An 18,102-nucleotide genomic window follows, 5' to 3' on the forward strand; every position below is an offset into this window, starting at 1 on the left:
TCTCTCTTGCTCAATCTCTCTCTCAATCTCTCTCCCTCCCTCCCTCTCTCTCTCTCGATCTCTCTCTCACTCAATCTCTCTCTCACTCAATCTCTCTTTCTCCCGCTCTCTCTTGCTCAATCTCTCACTCCATCTCTTTCTCTCTCAATCTCTCTCCCTCCCTCCCTCTCTCTCACTCAATCTCTCTTTCTCCCGCTCTCTCTTGCTCAATCTCTCACTCCATCTCTTTCTCTCTCAATCTCTCTCCCTCCCTCCCTCTCTCTCACTCAATCTCTCTTTCTCCCGCTCTCTCTTGCTCAATCTCTCTCTCAATCTCTCTCCCTCCCTCTCTCACTCTCTTTCTCCCGCTCTCTCTTGCTCAATCTCTCACTCCATCTCTTTCTCTCTCCCTCTCTCTCACTCTCTCTCTTTCTCCCGCTCTCTCTTGCTCAATCTCTCACTCCATCTCTTTCTCTCTCCCTCTCTCTCACTCAATCTCTCTTTCTCCCGCTCTCTCTTGCTCAATCTCTCTCTCAATCTCTCTCCCTCCCTCTCTCACTCTCTTTCTCCCGCTCTCTCTTGCTCAATCTCTCACTCCATCTCTTTCTCTCTCCCTCTCTCTCACTCTCTCTCTTTCTCCCGCTCTCTCTTGCTCAATCTCTCACTCCATCTCTTTCTCTCTCCCTCTCTCTCACTCAATCTCTCTTTCTCCCGCTCTCTCTTGCTCAATCTCTCAGTCCATCTCTCTCCCTCCCTCTCTCTCTCTCTCTCTCTCTCTCTCTCTCTCTCAATCTCTCTCCCTCCCTCTCTCTCGATCTCTCTCTCACTCAATCTCTCTTTCTCCGGCTCTCTTGTTCAATCTCTCACTCCATCTCTCTCTCTCTTTCTCTTGCTCTCTCTCTCCCTCTCTCAATCTCCCTCCCTCCCTCTGTCTCCCGCTCTCTCTCGCTCGATCTCTCACTCCATCTCTCTCTCTCTTTCTCTTGCTCTCTCTCTCCCTCTCTCAATCTCCCTCCCTCCCTCTGTCTCCCGCTCTCTCTCGCTCGATCTCTCACTCCATCTCTCCCTCTCTCGCTCCCTCACTCTCTCTCGCTCTCACTCACTCACTCACTCACTAGATCTCTCTCTCTCTCTCTCCCCCCCTCCCTCTCTCCTCCTAAAAAAAGGCAAACAAGTTAAAACACGGCTCTCTCGGTCGATACGAGTGGCAGGAACGACAGCACTCCAGACCAGGTCAGCGCAACCAGGTAAACAAGCGACAGGAGGTCAGCACATCATTTAGCCGCCAGACACTTTCGCAGGTTCAAGGTTCAATATGAGGTTCAAGCACAAGCGATGCCACTACATTCTGCCACCCGACGATTAGATACATACGAGACTGGAACAGGATTCGCCCGCTAGTACTGATGCAGGAGGAAAGAAGAGGTGCACGTGAAGAGAAAAGTAAATTCCTGGCCGATATTTATTCACACAGACAGGACGATGAAATGGAAACCCCAGTGGGCGGGAGTTCTGAGAAGGTTACCAGTAGAGAGGCCGCAGAGGAAAAAGGACAGCTTGGAAAGAATGAGTAATTCTAGACGAGACAGAGAATTACAATCGAATAAATAAGTTTAATCCAAACCCTCTTATATTAAAAGTCGAAGGGGGGGGGGGGGGGTAATATTTCGATTCAAAAGGTGTCTCAAGGCCTTGCATGAGCATTGAACTCCTTAAATGTGTGTAGAGCTGCAAGCAAAAGGACTTAAAGGTGATTCATGAATCTACACAAAACAGTCCATGATACTGAAGTGTAGGAAACGAATCGGTATACAGGGCGTCCCAAACGTCTCCATACATCAAGGAAGTTAAGACTTTTTAAATATCAAAATGTCCTCCAAAATGTTTTGTACTTAGTTTATATTACGTTTTGTTTTTTCCCCCCTGCAGATTGCCTTTAAGAACGCCTTCGTCCGAAGTATTGAAATCACCCTCATGGACGATCAAGAAGCCGTCACGAGGTTGCGATGGACTTTAACAGGAAGCACGGCGAGCACGGCGAGCACGGCGAGCACGTCAGACACGACGCCGTCGCCAAACTCGTTAACAAACACAAAAAGGCGGGAAGTGTCGAGGACCGACCGAGAAGAAGCGGACGTCCACGAACGTCCACTGACGAAGGAACGGCCGACGTGGTCCTGGTAAACATAGTCCCCTGCTGTATGGAGACTTCTGGGACACCATGTAGTTTGTGAAATTATTTACAAAATTTCAAACAAACTCTAAAGGTTGCGATTACATGCGTGTTCACTTCGGTCACTGGGAAACCCCTGAATTAGTTCCAGAATGATCTGAAGTCACATAATTATCTGAACTGAGTCAACCTGTGTGTGTAATTCAAATGAAGGTGTCGTGACGTCCTTCGGTCCGGCTGTTTGAGAGAGAACATGCACCCGTACAAACAAGTACAACAAACGATCAAAAGTCCGGGACGAAGCTGAACGTTCAGACGCTGGACGTCCAGCAGACCACCGTTAAATCCATTACTATAAAGTTTTAAATATGGCACAACCGTGACTCTGACAAACATCACTGACCCGGAGCAACCAAGAGGTCCTGGGTAAAGAGCTGGAGAGAGCCACAGCTCAGATGTGAGAAGCTGTTCACAGGCTGGGACAGTAAGCTGGGACAATAAACTGGGACAGTAAGCTGGGACACCAAGCTGGGACAGTAAGCTAGGACAGTAAACTGGGACAATAAACTGGGACAGTAAGCTGGGACACCATTCTGAGACACCAAGCTGGGACAGTAAGCTGGGACACCATTCTGAGACACCAAGCTGGGACAGTAAGCTGGGACACCAAGCTGGGACAGTAAGCTGGGACAGTAAGCTAGGACACCAAGCTGGGACAGTAAGCTAGGACACCAAGCTGGGACAGTAAGCTGGGACACCAAGCTGGGACAGTAAGCTAGGACACCATGCTGGGACACCATGCTGGGACACCATGCTGGGACAGTAAGCTAGGACACCAAGCTGGGACACCAAGCTGGGACACCATGCTGGGACACCATGCTGGGACACCATGCTGGGACACCATGCTGGGACACCATGCTGGGACATCAAGCTGGGACATCAAGCTGGGACATCAAGCTGGGACAGTAAGCTGGGACAGTAAGCTGGGACACCATGCTGGGACATCAAGCTGGGACATCAAGCTGGGACAGTAAGCTGGGACAGTAAGCTGGGACATCAAGCTGGGACAGTAAGCTGGGACAGTAAGCTGGGACACCATGCTGGGACATCAAGCTGGGACAGTAAGCTGGGAAAGTGGACTTTCAGTGGTTAAAGGCTCTGGGTTACTGATCAGAAGGTCAGGAGTTGAAGCCCCAGCATCGCCAAGCTGCCACTGTTGGGCCCTTGAGCGAGGCCCTTAACCCTCAGTTATATAAAATGAAGAGAAAAAAAAAATGCAAAATGCCATAAAATATAAAAATACATAAAATAAATAAATGACAGACACTACAATGGGTGAAGTCGGATTCAAGGCGATCTTCGATCATTTGAGGCTCCGTTACTGTGATATTTACGCTGTAACAGGCCTCCAATAAAGAATGTCAAAGTACATTTCTCACGGGTAGATTAGCTGTAAAGTACAGACCGACTTTTCACCCTTTCCACTCAGAAAGTGAAGGGGCTGCAAACCTTTGCACTCGACCACTCTTATCTTTGATGTGGGAAGTGTGTGGGTTCAGTCACCATAATTACTCACATTCATTACACGATGACCCGGGTGACAGACGGTGCCTCGTCCTGCGGCGCTTTACTTTCGGTCCGCGAGTCGACCTAAAAGTCAAGTTTCGATTATGACTCTCTCACTGATCAAGAGCAAAGACTTGCCCGTGTCCAGCGGTAGAGGCGGCACCCCCGTATAGACGGAGCCGTCTTCGGGCTGTGCCGTCAGAGGAAGACGGTCGAAGACGGGGTGGTGCGATGACGCCCTGTTAACTTCACTTACCACGCTGAAGTTTTATTCCTCTTATACCGACCACAGCAATTTGCTAATGATTAAAATTACAACCGTTTATTTAATAATGAACTTTTTCTTGCTTTTTGTTTTTTTTTATCCATTTATAGTTACGTTTTTTACGTCTTTTCTCGCTCTCGAAGACGAAATTTAAAACAGGTAGCGTGTCGGGTTACAGAGAAACGGCAAAGCGTAAACTCCTCGGGCGTGACGCCGAGTTGACGCTGGAGGTCAATGCAGGCAGAAAACGTCGCCGTGCCGACGATCACATGGTTTTCTTACGGTCAGAGCCGTACACTTCGACACTTTCTGACAGGGAATAAACGTGAAATACAGCACGTTCGTCTTGTCTAAAGGTATTCCGTGGCTTATCTACAGAGTTCAAATGACGACGTGACATCTGCTCAGGTGTACAAATATTTGTACGAGGTCACCTGTTCAATCGGGGGTCGACGGAGCGAGCGGGTACTGAAGCCAAAATCCACATTCACATATTTTTACCCTTACTCCACCAGAACGATCTTGAAACCTCTTTAACGATAATGTGGCGCTAACGATAGCGTATCCTGTAACACTTCAACGTGACGTTTTAACAGGACGAGGAGAACGACGGACTTCAGCGTCGTGCCAAATGACGCAGGTCCGCGTTCGCGCTTCGTTTTCAAGGCTGTCCCCTTTTACGTTTTGGTCATCCAAATGCACTTTGTGCTCATTTAATGGGCATAAACGCACTCTTAAGAGCGCTTTCTTATCCAAAATGTCTCACGATATTGGCTAGGATCAATCGAAGCAAACCGGCTCGTTGGAAAAAGTGAGGTCACGTGATCAAATCTAAATACGGCAAAGCCCCAAGCAAGCTAAACGATTTACACATAAGCACAATGCTTGCCTACTGTGACACAAAGCATTGGCGACTTTACAACGCGGACGCGTCTACATGCACGTCGACAGGAATGCTACGCTTTTAACGTAAACTGGGCGGGGTTATGCGGGGGAAAGCTTGCGTAAGATTCAACATCACCAATCACTATGCACCAGTGCTTGAACAATTTGTTCTTAAAGTGGTGCAGCTTTGAAATTCTCAACCATCTCTGACCCCTTTGTTTACCATAGTGTGACTTTTATATTCTTAATTGCACACAGTGTGTGTGTGTATGTATGTATATATATATATATATATATATATATATATATATATATATATATATATATATATATATATATATATATATATATATATATATATATTTATTTTCATTCATATCAATGGTTTGGACTCTTTTTTTAATGTATCTGTGTGCAGATTATATTTAACAAGTGCACACATAGTTTATGTTACTCTACATGACCTCGTAAATAAAGTGTTTGAATTGAACGCCTTTGAATGCGATTGGAATATATGAGGCCACGCCCACACAATTCGTACTTTAATTTCAATTCACTTGAATAATACTAAAGTGCGATTGTAAGTGATTGGAATAAATTTGGGTTTGATTTTTAACAGGAAGTTACTGGAGTAAAACAAAAAAAAACAAATCACCAGCAAGAGAAAAAAAAAAAAACACAAAACCCCTGTCCTAGCTGGTGTCTGTGCTGTGGTGTCGTCGTATGTCGTTCCTCGATTCTGATTGGTCAGAAGGTGTTGATTCATTTTGAAAGTTTTATAATAAATGCACTCGTTCTGATAGTATATATATATCGTTTCCATAGTAGCAGCTCATTCACCGGGACTTGAACAGTGTACTAGATTCTCCACATGATCCAAGACTAATAATAATCATCGAGTGTTTTTCTTTAACGAAGAAACCGTTTAATTGTAGATTTGGTGAAGTTTTCTCTAAGGAGATGTTCAGTTCAGGTGTTTTTTCTTTGTCAGGAGTCTCCAGTGTCTGAGGTAAAGCTGTAACTTCAGGGTTTTCGGATAAACGAGTTTACGCGTTGAGGTTTCTCGGGAACTTTTTTTTTTCTGTCTTGTTAACTTCACAAGAAGGAAAAAAAAAGAAAAAAGGAAAAAGGAAAAAAAAAAAAAAGAGAGCGAGAGAGAAGCTGGTGAGAGAACGACTGTTTACAGCTGCTATAACGCAAGCGAGAACAAGAACCAACTTAAAAACGTAGCTATAATCTGAAAAGTACGACGTGTCATTTTTTAATTAAAAAAAAAAAAAAAAAAAAGCAATAAAATTGTTACCATAAAACTCCTATAACAGTTTGAAAGCGTTTGAAAAACTTTACACTACACTTACAAACAAACGGAGTTGGATTACGTTGCAAATTAAGATAAGCAGCTAATTTAGCTCGATTTCTATTGGTCAGTGAGATTCCGAGTGGTTTCGGGTTAACGAACTGACCGATCGAACGTCGTTCGGCTCTTCGTTACCACGCGCCTCGTTACCACGAGAATTTGAGGGAATGACGACACGTCACGTTAATCCTGACGTCATGTCCCAAAGACTCAACCCCATGCTGAACCTCACCGCCTGAGACACAACTTAACTACCAAGTCGCCCTCCCCCTCCCCCCCCTTATCCGTTAAGTGTCAGTTCGGTGAAACATTCTGTTCTTTCGCAGTAACGACCTTGCACTCGTACGCCGTACACAAAAGATACCAAACATGAAATAGCATTGGATTTTAATGTGCGTGTTTGTTAAACAGCTCGACTTACTCCATTCCATCACCGCATCGTACCTCCAGTCCTTTTCCCAAGCGAGAGTGGCTCCGTTACAGTGCTTTTAAACACAAAGAACAACTCACTTTTCAATTAACATCCATCAAAAACAAGAATGTCACTCATTAAAAAAAAAAAAAGACAAAAAAAAGAAAAAAGAAAAGCTTTTGTATAATTGACGTGCAGTAGCTAGGCTGTATGTAGCGTATACACATAGATCAACCGCATCGATTAAATCCCCGTCTTCACTCGTTTTCCCTGCGACGTAGAAATACAGAGCACGTGCTCGTTCACGGGTTCGTTTCGGGCGGATATCACAAACGTCGTGACACTTATTTTTGTTGGACGACATGCATATGCATACTGACCGCGAAATAAACTCCAGCCAGGCATGCGGGCTAGAAACATCTCGCAGTGGTAAGTCGAGGTGACGGGACTCGTCGGGAAACCTCCGAGATGAACGAAGAGATGCCGAAAGGCTGCATTCACACCTGGAGTTATTTAAACGTCGGCTAGGGGGCCTCATGCGACACACACCGTAACCATAACAACCTCGTAGCATTTACGTGTAAAAGGAACGCTTTGGATTGTTCCTGCGTGCTATCGATCCGCCTACGGACACACGACGCACTTCGCTCGTGGAGAAAAAGCGGATACTTTCGAGTGTGTAGCGATAGAGCGAGCAAGTACTGAGACTTCACGAAACTCCTCCCCCCTCGAGCACGGAGGTATTATGTGCGATATTAGCTGAAGAAAAAAAAAAAAAAAAAAAAAAAGCGGAAATGGTAAACTATCCGGGGGCCTTCGGGATGCTCGTTTCGAGCTAGCTACGATTCGGGACGCGCTAATTCTAAATCACGGATATTATTTACGGATGTTTTTTCTTTTTTTTTTTACATTTTTAAGTCACGTTTTCCTCCATGATGGTTTCCCTGTCTTGCCTTGCAACTTGCGATCTGATTGGTAAACACGTCGAAGCAGCCTAAACACGCCGTGTTCTAGTCAGGTAACGTCGTCTGCATTCGCACGTCTTAAACGGAACATCTAATAGGTGTGGGCGTTCTCCTTGGACAAACGTTCTACTTGAAGGAAGCATTTTTGACGTTCCTCTGCCAAATATTTCAAAATAAATCCAACAAAAACGTAAGTCCAGTCACTACTATTAAGACATTTATCAGAAAACTGTCGACCATCTGATAAGACTCTGGCATTAAGGATTGAAAAAACTAAACAAAAAAAACCACAACATTAAGAGAGAAATTATTTGGCATGGTCGTCCTCTTGGCGCCTTTAAGAACCCTGCTGCTGCTGAACCGGACCACAGAACTGAATCACTGCGTATTTGCCGCTGGTCATCCACTCCGCGTCCTTAGAGGCGAGTTTCTCCGCCTGACCCGGCTCTAACCCGACCTGCACGTTAGCCTTCAGAGTCCTGACGCTGCACAACGGAGCAGGCAGGAAGCCCCCGAGTGCTCGTTCGAACGGCACCGTGTGCTCCCACGTCCTGTCTCCCGTCAGCCGGCGGTAGTTCAGGTCTCCTTTAAACAGGATCAAATCCGAACCCTGTAGAGTGGCGTAGAGATCCGCGGCGTCCGCCGGCATGTCGCAGAACTCGTGCGGTAGAGTCCAGAAGCGATGGTCGTGATACGACCACGCTCCGTCCTTCACGTGGCGCTTCCACTGGACGCCGCAGGACGACACGTGTTTGTGATTGGACGCCGCGGTTTGCGACACGGTCCAATCGAAATCCCGCTCGCCGACGTCCGAGACGAACCACGGGATGGACTTGCCGTGGAAACGCACTTCCTTCGCCAAGCCGACGGACACCATAAAATCTGCGAGCACCAGATCAGCGACTAGCTCGAAGCCAGCGTTGTCTAGGACGACGTCCACTCGGACGCCGGTCTCCTCCGTCCCTCCGGGACCTCGTCCCGACGTTAACGCCGACCACACCTTTTCCGAATCGTCCACTAGGACGAAGTGTTGCAGATCAGACAGAGAATCCATCGGGCTGGTCTTCTGAGAGTTCTCCAGGCCGGCCGAGATGGATAAATCACACCGGTTTCCCCACAGGGACACCTGCGAGAACATGCGACAGAACAACATCAACGAAAGACCAACTCACAGGCGTGTGGGGAAACAGAGAGCGGTCTAACGCAAGTACGCCGGCTTAGCATTGATTCATGAATTAAGAATTCATCTTCAGTAACCGATTCATCTTGGTCCCAGTCGCTGTGGTTTAAAAGACTTAGCCAATCGGTTTATATTTTGGGAAACAGAGCCAAGTAAATTCATTAGCACAGCACCCAACTCTTAAAGCAGAAACCCCTCGGTATCTGTTCCCTCGGTACAGATTTACTTTACGAACTTAACCCAACTTTTGAAATATTACCCACGTTATTTAATGTTCTACAATAACATTTTGCCTAATTATCCAAGCCATAAAGCTTCTTGAATGTTTTCATTTGAGGGAATCCCCCCCCACCCCACCCCCAACAGATATGAAAAACAACTGGGTAGAAACTCACTCAGTGTTCGAACGCAATCTGAGATTTATTTATTTATTTATTTTTTTAAAACACATCCTGACTCCGTGAATCAAATCCCATCCAGTCTAATAAACAAGCGCCACTTTAAAATAAATAAATAAATAAATAAATAAATAAATAAATAAATAGGGGGCGGGTTTTGATGTTTCTTGATTTCTTACTAGTACAAATAACATGGAAAAAATATGTAGAACATGTCATGGTGGAAAAAAATATACATAAACACACATATCGGTTTAAATCGTGACCTTGGTACAAGTATTTTACACGGCTGGAAAAATAAATAAATAAATAAATAAATAAATAAATAAATGAATGAATGAATGAATAGGAAACCCGGCTCCAGGTCTAGAAAGCTTATTTGTGTTTGGATGGGGCTCTTGTCAGTTAGACAGGTACGTATTTCTCCTGCGAGCATGGAAATAAATAAATAAATGAATGAATAAATAAATAAATAAATAACTCCAAAAGAAAACTTAACAAGAAAGACACTTGGAGAAATCTTACCCTTTAAAATATCACTCACTTTCTATGGAAGTATGGAATGGGGGAGGGGGTGGGGGGACTGGGGGTTGGGTTGGGCCGGTGTCAAGGTGTAGCACCAACATTATTCGGTGATATACGGCGTCACAGCTCCCGGACCAATTTAAGACCAAGTGATCACACCATGGAGAAAGTTTATAAAAAAAAAAAAAAAAAAAAAAAAAAAAAAAAAAAAAAAAAAACACCACACCACACAGCAATGGGATTTCTAATGAATACCTGTGCTAGAATATACCAACCTGTAGAAACCTGAGGAAATGTTCCAGCAGCCATTTCTTGTTCGTGGCATCTGTGGTGGAGAGGATCTCTCGTAGGTACGTACAGAGCGAGATGATCGCTTGCTGGGACTCGAAGAAGCTGTGCGTCTTTGCTTCCTTAAAGGCGTCAAAATCACAGATGGGAGGACTTTGGTGAAAAACAGAAAGAAAGAAAAAAAAACCCATATAGAGATTATTGTCGATTGTTACAGATGTATAACGCCAAACAGGAACATGTGGGTGGAGACTGAAATAATGCAGAACATCGATTGGTGAAATGCGATCGTCGTATGTAGAGATACCAAGAGTACTAACGAGGAAAAAAAATCTTGTCCACTGGCGTACCCTGGAGTGCGCCGGCGGTCAAGACGAATCATTCCCCCCCCCACAGAACGCTAGTGTGAGTCAATGTGATTCGATTTAATTCAATTCAATTCGTACAGCACTTTTAACAATAGACGTTGTCTCAAAGCAGCTTTACAGAAACATATAAAGACAGGATACAGATTTTAAGTGTGTGAATTTATCCCTATTGAGCGAGCCTATTGAGTGATGCTACTTAATAAACCACCATCTGCTGCATTTTTATTTTTTTTTATTTTTTCCATTTGGAAAATTTGAGTCCACTTGGGTTCACAAGACTGAATCTCATTCATTTACAGCTTAAATGTGGCCTAAATAAAAAGTCACGGTGAAACAAAAGTAATTGCTCCCAGAAGCTGATGCTGGTCTTTCACGTCCTTTCCCCTTCAGTGAATTCCCTTTTGTGTCGTGTTTGGTTTAGCTAAATTTAACCTTGTTTAACCTTGCCTCTGTCTTTCTCACTGAAGTGAAGAGAATTGAGCCAGGGTGCAAACAGTTCTGGATTTAGATCAGTAAGCATACTGTAGCATACAGTACAGTCAGATGGAACCACCTGAGTGAACGGTTGACCTCACCTGAGCCACAAGGCCTCCTGAATCCTCCTGTACATGTAGCATTCCACATAGAGCCAGGGTGACTTGAACCAGCTGACCTGCTGCCCGTCCTCCATCAGGTCCTGCTGTCTCTGCAAGTACTGGTTCCACGCTTCTGTATCGTCTCCAGACTCGGTCAGGGGCAGCACGGGTTTGTCTGTCTGCAGCTCGTTCCTCAGCTTGGAGAGGAAGGAGATGGCTCTTTTCTCTGCTTCCACACCCACCTGTTGATTATGGAAAGAGCAGATCAAATAACAGGCATGCTAAAACTGAGCCCTGGTCTCTCAGATGTGAACTACTGGCAGGATTGGCTTGTTTGCAGAGGTGATATGATCCTGGATTTATCGCTGTTCCTCAAAGCTGTTATTGAATTTAAAAAGGATTAAAGCATGGTGGCGGCAGCATCATGCCGAGCGTTACCCGTGGCAATTAAATTAAACTCCAGTATGGCTAATAAGCTGCTATATATCTCTATATCTCAATCCCAACTGTATCTCACTTCCTAAAAATGTGCAATCTGGATGATCTAAAAATCATTCTACACACCCTACATCATCCATATTGGATAAATATGGAACTATTTCGGGTCTCAGCCTATATCGAAGTGCTTTAGTCAGATAGCCAGGTTAAGCGCTAATAAAGTACCTTCTATACAGTGCTCAAAGCCTAGCCACTGTTTTTAAGATTAAAGCGTGGTGGTGGTGGCATCATGTTAAGAGTCTTCCTTATCCTCTTGGTTGATTCTCTTTATAATAAAGAAGCTGTAAAAACAGACACCAAGGGGGCGGAGCCGGACCCGATCCGACTCCTGCTACGAGTCGAACCCTATCTTCGAACAACAAACACCCTTCCAGTACCGGCAGGGAAACATGGCGTGGTCTCCACAACCGGATTTTGATTCGACTCCGCCCAGGTCGGAGGAACTGGATCAGGTCCGAGTCGAGTCTTTCCCATTTTTGGTGCTGGTGCATTCACGGGATGTTCACGATCCAAACTCTGCCTGGGACCGATACTTCTCCAGAACTTTGTCCTGGTCTTGTTCTGATACATCTTTGGTTTTTATGATGCTGTTCGATTACGTGGTATGTTCTCGAACGAACTCTGGGGCCTTGTGCAACCCGCAGCTGGTGTGGGGGTGGGGGAAGGTGGGGAGTGTGTGTGAATATTTATGCAATCACATTGACACTTTTTAAATAAAAACTATTTCACAAACTTTACTGATTTCCCCCTGCCTTCAATATTACGAGTAGTAGATTAAATAACAAGTATAACTCGTTAGATCATATACATACATATATACACACACAGTATAATATACAGTTGTATGCAAAAGTTTGTGCACCACTTGTCAAATTACGTAATTTTTTGCCTTTTTAAAAAAAAGTTTTTTACTGAAGCTATTTTTAAGAAACAAAATTATACTGCACATATTAATGAACGGTAACTTTGTGTTATAAAAAAAAAAAATGAAATCTTTTAACGGCCTCGTCAGGCTCTTCACCTTAGCCGATCATTGACGTCCGTCGGGTTTTCAAAAATATTTACCTTTTCAGTATTAAATTAACATCAAACCTGTTTTAAAGTGCATTTGAAGAACTCAATTCACCTGCGTGGAATGATCACGAGTTAGTAAATCTGGTAAACGGCGCTTCTCTAGGGTCTGATAAGCGGCGTATGAAGAACAGAAACCAGCACTGGTGGAAGAACATTACTTCATGTCCCGGTCTGCATGCTAGAACACGATCAGACAATTTCCTACTCAAACGATTACGCTGATGAGCTACAAGAGTTAGTCGCCTTGCTCTGTACTCAACATAACGTATGAGCTCGAGTCTTTCTTATTCGTACCTGCCCATGTTTCTCAAAGAAGTTGTTTTTGTTTCGATGAATGGTATCGATGACTCTGGTCAGGATCGTGGGCAGCCGGTCTCTTACCGTCAGATACGCAAAAGATCTTGGGGAGGGGGGAAAAAGAAAAATAAAGACTTGTGTTATGTTACACGTAAGGAACTTATATATAGTCATGTGACTATATAACGATTCCTATAAAACATACAAACAATACATAAAGTGTGTATAATATTTTATATACAACAAATAGCACTCACTCCGATATCTACATCAGGTTAGGAAATGGAGAATATTTTGCTGTGAAATTGGGCTTTGTTTTTAGTTTTATTTTACCCCCCACCTCTAACTTTTTTCTTTCTTCTCTTTATATATAATTTTTTTTATACATGTAGTGTTAGCCTATTTTTTTTTAAAGGAAAAAGAGAAATACCTATACAACGGTACTTCATTGCTATACCCAAGTATCTTTTTAGAAGATTTGCATTTTACCAGAATTTTTTTTAAATCCTTAAAAAAAAAAAAAAAAGGAATTAAATAATTTTTTGTTACTCTTTATAACCCCCCCCCTTTTTTAATTATTATTATTATTATTATTATTATTATTATTATTATTATTATTATTATTATATTAGCCCCCCCCCCCCCGACTGTCTTAGGAGTGGCTTTTGATACTCTAAATAAAATTAAAAATTAACTACATGTGCATACCTGTACCTCATTGCTATAGTAAAGTATCTTCTGTTTCCGTTGTATATAAAGTACCTACGAAATACAGCGACCGAATCCCAAATATCTCCCAGTCCCTACACATGTGCACTACTTAAGATATTACATTGACGGCTGGTACACGCCCTACGTAGTTCCCTTCGTACACAATAGTAAGCGATTTGGGACTCAGCCCACATCAAAGCGCCTGAGTCAGCTAGCCAGGTAGCTAACAGCAAACACTCTGAGCGCTAAATAAATCGTATCTTCTGTTTGGCAGTGCTCAAAGTCTAGACATTTTCCTAAATATGAAAATAAAGCTGTATTTAAGTGAAACGCAACATACATACCCTTCGAATTTAGCTGATAGCGACGGTGGAGGAATAAAAACTTGATCTGTCGCCATCTTGGCTAACGCTTACAGGAAGACGTTGTGATTTCCAATACGCAACTTTACTTAAATCGGTTGAATAACAATCACAAAAAATCTGAAATTTTCCATGAGATTGATTAAAATATAATACTCATATAGTTTTGAAACATCTGTATATTTCTACCAAAGTAATACAACTCCTAAAAACGTTTTTAAAAACTACAAATTGCTTTTAATCACCAGAGCACGATCTGCTTCACGCCGTAAACAACACTGCCCCCTGGTGGTCGTGTAACGAAGTGCCGAAATCACGCAAATGAAATATTGTTATAAAAATGTTATAAATACAATCTTTTAATGATGTTATAATGTATATTAAAATATTTAATGGTGTTATAACATATATATATATATATATATATATATATATATATATATATATATATATATATATATATATTATAATCTACAATAATATAGATGTTTTTATGAAATATAAATGAATTTAATTATGTTATCATATATATAATATTTAAAAATAATATAAACAAACTGATGATGTTACAATGTACATAATGTAAAAAATTATATTTAAAATAAATAATTAAATTCTGTTTTTATTTTTATTTTCTATAATATTAAGAATTATATATATATATATATATATATATATATATATATATATATATATATATATATATATATATATTCCAAATTAAGTTGCTAATAAACTTTATCTTCAGGAAGACATTTACGTTAAAAGATGAACAAAATGGAATTTACAAATCCATCAGTTGGTGGTCAGATTATTAAGACATTTAAGCAAATTACCTCATTTATTTCCATTACACTGCCATTTTACATGTGGAAAACCTTTTCCTTCTATAGTATTCAAATAAAAAAAGATATACAGTATAACAGATAGGTTCATAGAAATAATAATAATAATAATAATAATAATAATAATAATAATAATAATAATAAGCATTATCATACATTTCTTTATGTGCAGAAATGTTCCGATTAACTCTTGTTTATTTACTCTGCCAGATGGTTTACTGTAGTGTGTATAGGTGTAATTGTTTAATGGTTAATTATCATTTTATTTACTTTATTTCTCTATTAAATCTTTATCAGTAACAGAGTGCTTCTTGTTTCCTACTGTTTAATATACTGTTATATTTTACCCAACATCAAAAACATCTGGATTTTCCATATCAGTATTGTGAAGAACGCAGCCACACCTCCTCTCTTTTCACTTCACTTTGTAGTGTGTGTGTGTGTGTGTGTGTGTGTGTGTGTGTGTGTGTGTGTGATGTCTTCCACATTTCCTGACCTTTTTTCTGAAGTCGTGCTTCCCCTTAAGCTCATATCCTGCTGCAGGGCTGCACAAAGCCCTCGTCCGTTTGCTCTTTAAGTCTCTGCGCTGTTAAAAGTGCAGCTTACAGGCTTTTTGTCGCTTTGTCAAAACATTCTGGTCAAATATCCAAATGTCTTGTTCATGTACACACAATGACAGCAAAAATTGTGATCATATTTGGCTTACTACTACTATTACATCATCAACAACAACAACGAAAACAACAAAAATATAGCTGCAAGCAGCAATTCAAGGGGCCAAGCACCAACGGCGCAGCAAGAGCAATGTGGAGCCTGAAGAAATAGAATTTACATAAATGAATAAAAGCTGAGAATAAGTTTGAACAGGAAATGAACCGAATAGAGGCATTTATTTGCAGGTCTAGAGGTTACAAGGTTCGTGCAATGCTGAGCCACAATAGAAAGGAACCGAATGACACAAGATTACAGACACTTTTCAGCGCTTGCACCACATGGGAATCGAACCCTTTAGAACTGAAGCTTGTCATTTATCACAGTGCACCACACATTTGCTCTGATGCTGCGGAGAGCTTCCAAGGTGAGAATGAGCACTCAAAAAAGGATTAGTTTGAATGTTAACAGATACTGGATCATAACTACACGTCGAATTTGAACGAGGTGTAGTGAAAAAAACTGAATACTGTACATTTCAAAATGGTGACTACTGTAGTGGGTAGAGTCTTAATGTAAGATATGGATTGTGATCACCACGAGGAGAGGAATCTGATGAACTAATAAGTGTTCAACAATTATAACCATTTGAAAAGTGAATTTTTGAACGAGTGGTGGCGCTATATAGTTGGCCCTAGAGAGCCCATAATTGGTCCAGATACTACTCATGGTCTTATCTATGATTGTGCCAAATTTCATTATTTTCCTACATACGGTTCACAGGGCTGCCATAGACTACCAGTGGGGAATAATAATAATAATAATAATAATAATAATAAAACTAACAGATACAATAGGTGCCTACACACCTTCGGTGCTTGGCCCCTAATCCATGTATAAAACTATGAAAGTTTATTATGTACATAATCAGTTCATTGTAGTTAATTAATTAAGCTACAAAAAAAGGCTGTTAAAGAGTACAATGCTAAGAATTTTACCTGACTGACAGCAGAGCAGAATTTCTGACATTTGATGCTTTCTTTTATCTTAAGGTATTTACACTTTCCCCCCTTTCTCTACACACAAACAAATTCCCATTGATATTTAAAACAGGAAATTGTTCAACCATGACTTCCTGTTTCACAGGGGCATAAATATGAGGTAACACACAAGCCAGATTCCCTTAGTCGTTCATAACGATGGGTAAGAGCGAGGAATAGAGCTGTGATGTGCGGCAAAAGGTTGTTGAGCTTCACAAAATGGGGCGTGGCTATAAGAAAATAGCACGAGCGTTGAAAACGCCCGTTTCCACCATCAGGGTAATGATTAAGAAGTTCCAGTCGACTGGAAATGTTATGAATCGACCTGGAATTGGACGTGTGTCTGTATCGTCTCAACGCACTGTGAAGAGGACGGTTCGAGTGGATAAAAATCTCCGAGGATCACAGCTGGAGAACTGCAGGAGTTAGTTGTGTCTCGGGGTCAGAACGTCTCCAAAACTACAATCTGAAGACACCGAAATCACCACAAGCTGTTTGGAAGGGTTTCAAGAAAAAAGCCTCTACTCTCATCCGAAAACACACTCGAGCGTCTTCAGTGTGCCGACACTACTGGAACTTCAAATGGGATCGGGTTCTATGGTCAGATGAAACCAGAATAGAGCTTTTTGGTAATAAACACAGAGGAGGTTTTGGAGCACACAGAGAGGTAGCCGTATGGAAAAGTCCCTCATGGCCACGGTTAAATATGGAGGAGGATCTTTAATGTTTTGGGCTGTTTTTCTGCCTGAGGACCTGGACGTTTTGTTAGGACACATGGCATCATGGACTCCATCAAATATCAACAGACATTAAATGAAAACCTGACTGGTGTAAACATTTGAACAGGATGTTATTATTATAATGTATCGTGTTGCCTTCTCGAGCGTCAGTGAACGTTTACACCTTTTGTACTAGTCGTGTACGAGTCCCTCAGTCGTCCTCAGCGTGGAAAGACGGATCTCAAAGTCATATAGCCTCTGACGGACTGTTAAGTAGGTGTGCAACTTGGTCGGCTAATGTTAGCAGGACATTGGGGCGTGTCCTCATCACATATTCATGTATATTCATAACTCCTGTAAGTTTCATACATTAAAAATGTATTTAAACAATTGTTTAATTTAAAAAAAAGGACAGTTAGGAAAACACAAAAGGCGAAGGGAACGATATATATATATATATATATATATATATATATATATATATATATATATATATATATTTTATTTTTTTTTTCAAATCCTCATGAATGGGGGTTGTGTATGATTATATGGGGTTTAAATGTTAAAAAAAAGATAGATAGAAAAGATAGAATAAACCATCTCATAAATTTATTTCAGTCAAAACATTTATTAAAATGACTATATTGACCAAATAAATAAATAAATATAAAGATGGATTAATTCATCAATAAACAGGCAGTGTATCGTTTAAATAGAAACGTTTTGAGAAATTTGATTCTGCATTAATAAATAAACAATCTTCATTAATTCTCATCGATCCATATCGTCTCCACGAATGACTGTAGATTTATTTTATTTTTTACTTTCTTCATAAACTTTTAACCTTTTAATCTTTTCGATATGATGAGGCACTTAATAAAGACAAAGAATTGAGGTTATAAAACTCTTGAGTTAAACTACAACACGAGTCTCTAATGGGGGAAATGGGGAAACGTTTCAATGTTAAAC

At 41.4% G+C, this 18,102-nt stretch overlaps 2 protein-coding genes across 2 annotated transcripts in view; both read right to left on the reverse strand.

Annotated features, from left to right (window-relative positions):
* esr1 (estrogen receptor 1) overlaps window positions 1–6,784 on the reverse strand; it is a 31,775-nt gene extending 24,991 nt beyond the window's left edge. The window contains exon 1 of the mRNA XM_053675529.1: window positions 6,647–6,784. Within this exon, the coding sequence (XP_053531504.1) occupies window positions 6,647–6,651 (5 nt within the window). The 5' untranslated portion in view covers window positions 6,652–6,784. The remainder of the gene's footprint in view (window positions 1–6,646) is intronic.
* armt1 (acidic residue methyltransferase 1) lies at window positions 6,596–14,161 on the reverse strand. The gene is made up of 5 exons (XM_017455784.1): window positions 13,861–14,161; window positions 12,803–12,908; window positions 10,937–11,178; window positions 9,981–10,146; window positions 6,596–8,728 (listed from the first exon to the last, which is right to left on the reverse strand). Exons 1-5 carry the CDS (start codon window positions 13,914–13,916, stop codon window positions 7,940–7,942), a joined length of 1,359 nt encoding a protein of 452 aa, XP_017311273.1. The 5' UTR covers window positions 13,917–14,161; the 3' UTR covers window positions 6,596–7,939.
* Window positions 14,162–18,102: the final 3,941 nt, after the last annotated feature.

This window comes from Ictalurus punctatus, chromosome 25, assembly GCF_001660625.3.
Source record: "Ictalurus punctatus breed USDA103 chromosome 25, Coco_2.0, whole genome shotgun sequence".
Classification (NCBI taxonomy): Eukaryota; Metazoa; Chordata; class Actinopteri; order Siluriformes; family Ictaluridae; genus Ictalurus; species Ictalurus punctatus.

Excerpts from the sequence above, each read along its gene's own strand:
- armt1 (XM_017455784.1), bottom strand. The coding sequence starts at position 13,916 with ATGGCGACAGATCAAGTTTTTATTCCTCCACCGTCGCTATCAGCTAAA. Across the intron at positions 11,179-12,802 it reads TCTTTGAGAAACATGGGCAG|GTGGGTGTGGAAGCAGAGAA; the intron begins GTACGAATAAGA and ends CATAATCAACAG. Across the intron at positions 8,729-9,980 it reads ATTTCCTCAGGTTTCTACAG|GTGTCCCTGTGGGGAAACCG; the intron begins GTTGGTATATTC and ends ATGTTCTCGCAG.